At 33.6% G+C, this 11,197-nt stretch overlaps 1 protein-coding gene across 1 annotated transcript; it reads left to right on the top strand.

The window, feature by feature from the left end:
- The first annotated feature begins 236 nt into the window (after positions 1–236).
- LOC127138058 (chitinase 2) lies at positions 237–1,049 on the top strand. Its single transcript, XM_051064464.1, has one exon. It carries the CDS (start codon positions 237–239, stop codon positions 1,047–1,049), a length of 813 nt encoding a protein of 270 aa, XP_050920421.1.
- The last annotated feature ends 10,148 nt before the right edge of the window (positions 1,050–11,197 follow it).

Below are 11,197 nucleotides of genomic sequence, written 5' to 3'. Positions count from 1 at the left end.
TAAAATGATGCAATTTATTAAATCCCCTAACAACTATAGTGTGAACATAATCCAAGGAAAAAGTCTAGGTCCATTGAAATTGTATTAATGCATTATGCTTTGTTATTTGCTATTCAAATAAAAATAGCTTTTTTAATCCATGACGATAGGCCCACATTTAATAGCTTGAGCATTTACATGAAAGTTATAGTTATAAAAGGACATTCATAGCAACTCATTTTAAACACAACAACACAATGTCTGAAAAGAGAAGTGAAATTGTGAGACCAATCATTTACCGTGAATGTCTTTTGAAACACTTCCCAACTACAGTTAAGTCAGAGTACAAACCAGCTGACTTCATAATAGGCTTTGCTAGTGAGGACTATAATCCAAATGGAGTAGGCACAGGTAATTTCCATCCCACCTGGGACCCTGCTAGTTTCACTCCTGAAAATGTGAAAAAACTGAAGGAAACATATCCACATGTAAGGGTGATGATAAGCATCGGAGGCGACATGGGATCTGATTCTCCATTCAATCCCAATGAGAAACAGGCGTGGATTGTAGCTGCCGTGAATTCACTCAGAGAGATCATTCATATCTTTGACGACGACAACCAGAAAAACATGATTGATGGTATTGATATCCACTATGACGAAATCAAATCGAGTGCCCATGACTTTTCTTACTGCATTGGAGAAGTTATAAAGTCGCTCAAAAGTGATCGTCATCTAACCATTAAGGTGGTGTCCATCGCTCCAGGAGAATACACCCAAGTATACTACTACAGATTGTATATAGAAAACCAAAACTATATTGACCTTGTTGATTACTTGTTCACCGATTGGGGATGTTCTATGGAAGATCTTGTCAAATTATATAAAAAACTATTAGCTGACTACAGTCATGCTGCACTCCTTCCAGGATATCTAAACCCTTCTTTTCTGGGTGATAAAACTAAAGAGGCCGCCTTGTACCTCGTCACACACAATTTAGCTCCTGGTTTTTTTACATATCCTGCTAATGATGACTCTCATGTTGAGGAAGATGCTTCAAAACATATCTAAATTTGTAGGTCAAATACTATCTAAATAAGACCTGTCAATTGTGTGCTTTTTTATGTGTGCCATTCATGAATTTCTTGTTTTCTTTGTATTTCTCCTTTCATTTTGTTGTGAGTGCAGATCATTTGCTTCTCTTGTATCAGTTATATGTGTAATGCTTTAAATAATAAGAAGCAAATTAAATATCAGTTTCTTTTCTATACATTTTTATGTCAATGATCACCTTTGTTTATTACACTTGATTTTCGCTTTCAATGAACTGACATTATTAATGTGAAAATATTGTATTTTCTGTTAACTCAGAACAACATATATTTCATATCAGAAAAAACAATTATTTTCTATTTCTCTGGGTATTTCAAACAAATCACATACTTTCAATGACGTTATATATCACCACGGTTTTTATAATCACTTGAGGTGTAAATTTCAATCATTTCATCACGGATCACTACGCCAAAAACTGGAATAGACAGCGCACCTTAGAGGGCGCTTTATTACAAAAGCGCTCTCTCAAGTGAAGCGAAAAATAAGGAGCAATAGACAGCGCACTTTAGAGGGTGTTTTTGTAATAAAGCGCCCTCTAAGGTGAAGCGAAAAAATAAGGAGGAGATAGAGGGACAACAATACATGGCGCTTTTTATAAAGCGCCCTCTAAGGTTACCCTTAGAGGGGGCTTTTTGTAAAGCGCCCTCTAAGGTTACCCTTAGAGGGCGCTTTGTATAAAGCGCTGTTATAAGTCCATGTGCATTTCCAGCTTATAAAGCGCTTCTAGAAAGCCTTAGAGAGCGCTTCCATAAGCGCCCTCTTAGGCCCCCTTTAGAGGGCGCTTTTTTTCCACAAGCGCCCTCTAATGTCCCCTTTAGTAAACATTAAAATTATAAAATACTGCGCGTTTTGTTATTTCACTATCTGTTATTTTCGTTCTTTTTCACGTTAGGGTTCTAAGGCGTTTTCCTTCCACCTCTGTTAGATCTACATTATTACTGCGTGTTTCCTCCTTCTACCAATCAAAGGTACACGCTTTGCCCAATTTCTGTTTTATGTTATTGCTTTGTTTTAGCTTTGCCCAATTTCTGTTTTATGTTATTGTTGTCTATGCTACGTTTGTTTCGACCTGTAAAGTTTCAATATTCATAGTCATTTAAATAGTTTGGGTTTATTAGGAAATTGACGGTTGGTTTTTAGTGACCATGATAGCGCATGCAATGGGACTACATTACCCAGTAGTTAGGGTTATACGACCTATGAACATATGATTTTGTGTCAACACCAGTATCATTAGAAACCTAGGTCCGAATGTGTTTGAACTCTTCTGAAATTGTTTTTTGTTTATTTTAATTGTTTTCTTTATTACAGGTAAAATGACTTTTATGATTTTAATTGTTTTTACATTTGTCATCTGATTTTAATTGTTTTCTTTTTTACAGGTAAAATGGCTATTATGAAGGATATTTGTTTAGATGGAGATGCTCTATTGTCGTCAAGCCTCATTCGCGTAGATGATGATGCTGGATATTTGAAAGTATCCCTCTACGACAATGGAACATGTCCATCTAAACATATATCAATTCTATCTTCAAAAGATAAGGGACCAAAAATATAAGGGGATTACGCAGCAAATCGAGTCAGTTGCATAAAAAGAAAAAGGTATAAACACAATTATATGATATTTATGATTTTAATTGTTTTTACATTTGTCATCTGATTTTAATTGTTTTCTTTTTTACAGGTAAAATGGCTATTATGAAGTCAATCATTCGTGCAAGGGGCAAGGGATGCTCGAAAGTATCAATTGATATTTGTTTAGATGGAGATGCTCTATTGTCGTCAAGCCTCATTCGCGTAGATGATGATGCTGGATATTTGAAAGTATCCCTCTACGACAATGGAACATGTCCATCTAAACATATATCAATTCTATCTTCAAAAGATAAGGGACCAAAAATATAAGGGGATTACGCAGCAAATCGAGTCAGTTGCATAAAAAGAAAAAGGTATAAACACAATTATATGATATTTATGCATAGAAAATGTTAATTCTTGATCTTATACATCACCTAACTAATTTTATGATATTTTAGGTTCATGCTATTGATATTGAACAAAAAGAGGTTGTTGCTAAGAAGACTGCTGCTACCAAAAAAAACATACATCTCAGAGATGCTTTTGCTACTTAGTTTTATTTCTTTTTAAGTTATGAATTGGTTGTATATAGAATCTTTAGAAGTTAAACGATTATATATCAGTGGATTGTTATATATGTATGGATTGTTGTATATAAGGCTTGTTGAATGCAATGTGTGAAAAAGGGTTTCAAATTATATAGTTTTGGGTGTACTGCTTCAATATACAGGTTGTCTAAAATAAATAAATAAATATAGCATTTTTTTAAAAAAAAAAATTTAAATAACCACCCACTTTAGAGGGCGCTTTTACTGGAAAGCGCCCTCTAAAGTGGAAACATTTAAGGGTTTAGAGGGCGCTTTTACTGGAAAGCGCCCTCTAAACCCTTAAAAGTTTCCACTTTAGAGGGCGCTTTCCAGTAAAAACACCCTCTAAACCCCTTAAATGTTTCCACTTTAGAGGGCGCTTTTTTGAAAAAGCGCCCTCTAAAGTGGCCCTTAAAGGTCTTAAAGAGCCACTTTAGACAGCGCTTTCACTAGGAAAAAAAGCGCTGTCTTTACCTATGCCAGCGCCAGATTAGAGGGCGCTTTAAAGCGCTGTTATAGGCAAAAAAAAGCGCCCTCTTTTCCCTTATTTGGCATAGTGGATCTTATTGTCAACCGTGGTGAAACATGTTACTTATTTATATATAAACGAAATTATATCTCGCTTCAGTATATAACAACAACCGTCTTTCTAGAATCAAAACCCTAACAATTCTTTCACTCGTCTCTCTCAAAATGAAACCCTAATATATTTGTCACTCGTCTCTCTCATATGGAAACCCTAAAATAAAAACATAACATCGAATCTTAGCCAATGGCTATTTTACATGCTCGTCTTCACTATAGTTTTTTTTAAAGTCTGTTTATGTATTATAATTTATGTTTCAATAGCTTGTTTCATAATGTTTGAACTTTTTGCTTGTTTTGACTTGTAGGTAGGGATGCTTGTTTCAATAACGAACACGAAGCTAAAGTGAGCGATGCAGACTCGTATGCAAGATCCAAAATGACATCCATTCAAAATAGACATAAGTTTGCAGCTCTAACTTCAGCTTCATCCATCTTTCATTATGGACACGCCATTATGGGACATGTACGTTTCTGAAACATTTTATGACTTGATATGTTTGTTGTATCGTTTATGTTGTTTATGGTTTGTTTTTTATGAATGTTTTTTTATGAATGTTGTTGTTAATGTTTGTTTAAAAGATGAGTTTATTATATCTTATCTGGTTTGAGAGTTTTTCCGATCCCTTATCCAATATATAACTTTTCAGATTGAATTAGAAAATTATAATATGAAGGATAAAGTTATATTAGAAAACAAATACACGTTCAATTCTTGACAAGAATTATTCAATTCGTTATTTGCATGTTGTTCTTTAACCGTTCGAACTTTATTTAATGATTGTAGTTCTTTAATCACTCATCTCTCCATCTCTAATTTTGTTTGCAAAGTAAATAATATTTTTCAAAATGAGCTAGAGGTGAAGGCAGGGGTGGTTCAAGAACTAGGATAATTAAACAAAGTTCTAACTGTTAAAGAGGAAAATGGGGATAAGGAGTTGAAGAACTCTTGTCAAGCATTGAACGTGAACTAGTTCTTCTAATATAACTTAATTTGTCATATTATAATATTCTAATTCAAATTGAAATGTTATATGTTTAGTGAGCATTGGCGAAATAAGCATTACACGTAATTTATAATAAAGTCTGTGTATATATCACAACGGTTGTTTAGACCAGTTGTTGTTAAATATTATGAATTATAGAATATCACAATTGTTGTTTAAAGTAACCGTTGTGGTAGGTAGCGCACTACATATATACAATTACGGTCGCACGACTGTGGTGGAAAATATCATATGTACAATCACACCTTACCTCACAACGGTTGGTCCAGTGTGGGGGTATCCCTTTACCAATCATTTTGGTAGGTGTTTTCCATAGTAATGATAATTTAAGTATCAAATTATTATGATTAGTGCATCCATATGAGTTTCACATGGATTAGGCATATATTGACTTACGATAATGACTTGTATGCTATATCATGACGTGTGTGTGACAAATAGATTAATTTTTCTACCAACCTCTGGTACTGTTCTTTATTTGTTGGCACCGAATCACTATTTTCTCCAAATTTATGATTTTGAATTATTCATGACTATAAATATACTCATTTTACCTTGGACGCGAATGATATTTTACCTCGGTTAGACAAGCGAGGTAACCAAGGGAGACATGAAAATTTGCCACTTTGTTGCTCTGCTTTTGAATAACTTAGGAGATAATTAAAATGGTCATTAGTTTGATCCCCAACAACAACATTTTTTTTTCAAAACTATGTTGCGTGTGCCACATACCTCTCGGTTTTTATTAATAACCAAGATGAAAACACCATTATTTTCTTCAGATTTAGATTACGTTTCACAAAATTGTATCCCTCCATGACTCTACATGTCGGTAAAAATTAAACATGAATAAATTATATTCAAAACTAAAGTTAAAAATTGAGTATTACAAATAATACCACTGACTCGCTCAAAACATTATGCATATCTTTATTAAGTTTATAGTGTAACGAGCATAAAATAACTACAGCATTTTGCTTCGGACATATAATAACTAGTTGCCAATGGTTCCTACACAAAGTAAAATAACGTATGCATGGTAAAATGGTCACATTAGCATTCTTTATTCTCATTAGCCAACTAATTTTGTATGTGCATCTTGATAGTGTTTACTCCTATACCTTGTAATTGAATGTTCAATCGATCTAACAAACAATACTTTCTTAATTTCCTTTAAACACGGATCTCATGCATGAACCTAATTAAAAATTAATGCAAAAGTATAATTTTTACGTTAAAGTATGATAACAATGAAATAAATTGAAATCACCGTAAAAGTTATACTTACGAGTATCACAATTATAGTATGGGTATGTCCAGCCAATCATCTGCCTTCAAAAACTCCACAAGACAACTCTTATGGAGTATAAGATATTTTTTGTTTCATGTTTTAATGTAAAATCGTAGATGTATGGAATCTCCTTTATCATCTTTGATAGTCTCTGAGTGTTATCTAGTTAAGGTGGTGTAGTCTCAATATTGTGTTGCAGGATATAACAACTATCTTTCATGCTTGCACCACTCATAACAACTTTCTCAGGTAAGTCCAACTGATCTGAATTGGGTGGTTTAATTCACCCATTGATTTCAATTATTTCATCATAAAAACAACTGAAATTCAATTGTCTCCTCCGGATTCAACCCCCCCCCCCCCACGTTCCTCCTGAGGCAACTTCTTCATCGCCTCCTAAGTCCACTTCTCACACTCCTATTTTAATACCTCCCCCAACATTTTAGAAACTAACACTTGAATTTATCTCTTACGGTTTAATTCGTTAATTAATTGTGACGGTCCAAAATGTAACTTCAAGCCGACGCCTCTTCCAAGACAACGGACACGCTCTTCAGTTCCAATCACTTCTATAAGATGTCATAATGATCTCATGGAATGAAGATACCAACTTTGGATTGTTCAACCAGTGCATCCTACAAAAAATATAAAAGTTCATCTTTACCAAATTGAATTAACTAAAATAAGTAATGTTGAAAAAGAATATTTACTTACAATCTTTTCAGCCACTTCACGAGTAGCCTCTAATGTGAACAAGACATCTTGTATTTTACGTGCCCTCTTCCATTTCTCATGGCATGATGGTGGAGATGGACTGCAATCAAGGTGTCTAAATGGATCTCACATTTTTTATTCCCTTTGTTTTCTTTTTTCATTAGTCATTTTCTGTTAAAGTTTATGATTTCTTCCACGAGACAATTTATATGAATAGATATTTCTAGCTTTATTCTCCTTTCCTTTTTGGCTCTTAGCCAAGAAATTAGGAGTGGTGCGAGACTTTTCAAAATTCTCTCAAACTTTCTTATCAAAAAATGGATATTTCACGTATGGGGGCTATGATTCATCACTTGGATATTTAATATAATCATACGTAAGATTCTTAAAGCCCCTCAAACGCTCACTAGCATATCCAACCCATTTCTTTTTCAGCATTTTATCCTTAAAACAATAAACACTGCCTATGTTTACATAATAAATACGAGTGGGTTCCCAATAACAATGGTGTTCAAACTGATGAGTTAGGATTCACACGGGTTAACCTTGGCAAGGAACTCATAAAATTGAGCCATTCATCATGGCTACTCAAGCAAAACAAGTTTTTTAAGTGATAGACCCTACAGACTTATCGAGGATTTGGTCAATTGTTCTCAAAGGAAAACACATTCCTCCTAGTGATGATGAAAGTTTTGATATTCCTTCCACTCCTTCTTATACAACACAAGTGCCTACTTCATATGAAGAAGTTGATAGCGATTATGTACATGTTATTCGTAACGATCATTAAGAAGACATATGGGTAAATTAACAAGTATTTTATATTCTTCATTCCTAATTTTTTGTATGTTCTAATTTCTAATGATTTTATTTTCTAACAACTAGTATCATTTGAAATTGTAGGTATTTAAAGTCAAGACACCGAGAGACAGGACACAAAGACAACAAGATAGTATTATTTGATGTAATGATGTGCACATTGTAGGTTTTTTTGTGCCATTTTGGTTTTGATGTAATATATAATGTTTGGTGTCTAATGGAATTGTGTCATAGATGTAATACAATTTTTGGTCTATTTCAATTTATAAATGGGTGCATTGATGATTTTGGTCTGATACGATTCAAAAAAATCCAGCTTAAAAATATGGGAATATTGTAAAGTTGAAAAATATATATAAAAAACAAATAATATCACAACGGTTTTTAATTCAACTGTTGTTATAAGTAGAGCGCTAGCCATAATAATAAAACGCAAGAATGTCGTTGTTGGGATTCAAACTCAGGATCTATAAATTAAAGAATGTTTTCTTTACCTGTTCTTATAAGTAGCACACTACCTAATTTATAACCATGGTCACTCGCCTATTGTGAAAAACCAGGATACATACAATCACACGCTACTTAACAACGGATGTGAATCCATCAGTATATGTGTTTCACAGACATCATTATATGTGTTTTCCGTAGTAGTGAACGTACCATAGACTACTAATACACATGCATCAAGCAGTCGGTCACATATGGAATATGAGGAAAATTTTATTTTGATCGATGACATGTTTGGCATTACCTTTGGGGTAAACGTAACCTATGATGAACCTCAAATTTGGATGGGGAAGAGCTGTCGAATGAGGAAATGCAAAGATTTTATATGTCATTGAAAGAAATGAATACGTCATTGTTTGAGGGATCGTCTGACTCAAAATTATCAATGTGTGAGATTACTGGCCACCAAGTCAGATTGGAATGTTCTTGATCAGTTTTGGAATTCTTCACAAAATTGATGTTGGGCACGACTCATACGAAAGACAGCTGTAACCTAAGGGGTCTAGTTTTTTGCATCCCATGCAACAGTCTTCCTTCATGTAGCAGCACGAGGGATCTAGTTTTACACAGATATTGTCATCCTACACGCATCAGCCTGGGGGATCTAGTTTTCCAAACGTACCAACATCCTTCCTGTAGCAGCCTAGGGGATCTATTTTTCGATATCCCATGCAGGTAACATCATCCTTCATGCAGCAACCTAAGGGAACTAGTTTTCCACCTCCCACCTAGGTACCACCATCCATCATGTAGCAACATGGGGGAACTAGTTCCCGCACCCCACATCCCACACATATACATGCGCGTGAGGAGCAAGATGACTATATTTTGGAGGATGATAAGGATCATGAGGAACAAGAAAATCTTGTTGCAGATCTCGATGCACGTTTCGTGTTTAATTGATGTTATCTTATTCGGCCCAATGGATCCAAGTAAGTTTCTAATTTATAATGTTTATTTAACTATATATATTTCAATTTTTAGATTTAATACGTATTTAAAATTTTCATGTTTAGTTTCGCACCGAATCTGCCTGCTGCCAAAGCTATAAATCGAGTAATTCAACTAATGTATAAAAAAACATGGAAGTATTTTGGAGAGCTTACCTCGGAGGAGAAATATGAATGGTTTAATAAATTTAAGGTATATTGAATTCTTATTTAAGTTATGTTATTTTATAATTATTTTTTTGTTATAATGATCTAACAATTTATTTGAATGTCATACAACCTTGCAAAAAAGGTGTACGTGGAATGTCATGAACGAATATAAGATTAAAAAAATTTAAAAGTAGAACATTAAATCGACTAATTGACATGTTTAGGCGTGCTAAACTACGTTGGGATGATCAATAAATTCATCCTGACTAGATAGGAAAGGAAATATTTGAGAAACTTCTTGTCTATTGGAAGAAAGAAAATTTTAAGAAAAAACTGAGCATGCAAAAAAACTAAGAGCGTCTGAGGTAGAGGGTTGCCTTAGTTTAGTAGGAAGTATTAGTATCGACAAACATGCTCGACGGATGACAATTATAACTATACTTTAAAGTTATATTTTGATTTATTATATATATATATATATATATATATAATTAAAGTTAATTATTTTAATTAGACTAGGGAGTTAGGGAGACCCCCAACAGATTAGTGAGCTGTTCATGAAGACTTGTACCAAAAAATCAGGGGAGTTTGTTAACGCCCGTTCCAGAATAACTTTAGTAAGTTATTTATATTCATTATTTTATTTAATTATTGCATATAACTAAATTGTTTAAATTATATTTAATTTAATTTTTTATGTATGTGTAGGAGTTGTATCAGAGATTGCTCACACAATTTCTAGTTTAAAATCCTCAGTATACTCTGGTCGATTTAAATCCGATTGATACACGTGTGGATCTTTATATTTGGATTTTAAAAATTGGCGGGAAGAGAGCTAATGGGTGTTTTTTTGGTGTTGGACCTTTGGCCGCCAACTACAGAAGAGAAGATATAACATTATTTCAAAGACTTGAAGACGGGGAAGGAACGTTTTGTCCACCAGAATATATACCCGAAATAATGGAAACAATGAGACAATTGGTTTTAACTGAGGCGAGACGGCAGCACTTGAGGCAGAACTAAAGGCCGAAATTGAAAAAATGAAGAAGAGACAATCTGAGATGGAGGAGTTGGTGGTCAAGAAGATGAAGATGAAGATGAAGAAGACGGGATATTTAGTGATGATTGATAATTTTTTATTGTTGCCTATGTTTGTGGCGTGAATATCACGTGACTATAATCTTATTTTTTTTAATGATAATTATCATTAGAAAATATGATTTTTTAATCGAATATAATTTAAATTTTTGTATTTTTTTACTTATTAATTAGTTTTTTTAGTGACAATAATTATTTGAAAATATTTTATTAATTATTAATATTCTTATTTTATGAAATTTTTATTTTTTTTATTAAATAAATTTCCTGCGAAATAGAAACCACGTGGCAAAATTCTGAAAAAAATTATTAGTGGCACGAAATTCACGTCACTACCTAGTAACACTGACCCTACAAACTTTTTTATTTTGTGGGTTGCGACGTGATTAGCCTGCTACAAATTAGTAGCGTGAAATTCACGTTAGTATCTAGTAACACTGACTATTGCTAAACGTTGCAGAGTTGTATAAGTTTTTTATTTTATTTTGTGGGTTGCGACGTGATTAGTCTGTCACAAATTAGTGGCGTGTTTTTCACATGACAATATGGTCCAAATAATTTTGTGGGTTGCAACATGATTATGTTGCCACAAATTAGTGACATGTTTTTCACGTGGCAACCAGTTGCCACAAGTGCTTCTGAAACATGTTTCAGTCACGTCGTTGTGTTTTGTGACGTGATATTTGAGTTTGTGTCGTGATTTTCACGTGTCTAATGATTGTTTTTTTTTGTAGCGTTTCACCAACAAAACTAAAGTACCTGGACATAGACCTTTTGTTAGAAAAAAATTCTGCCCAATCTGTATTTGTATAACCTT

This window comes from Lathyrus oleraceus, chromosome 4 (genome assembly GCF_024323335.1).
Source record: "Lathyrus oleraceus cultivar Zhongwan6 chromosome 4, CAAS_Psat_ZW6_1.0, whole genome shotgun sequence".
Lineage (NCBI taxonomy): Eukaryota > Viridiplantae > Streptophyta > Magnoliopsida > Fabales > Fabaceae > Lathyrus > Lathyrus oleraceus.
The sequence above is the reverse complement of the archived record's forward strand: the minus strand, read 5'-3'. Positions and strand labels throughout refer to the sequence as shown.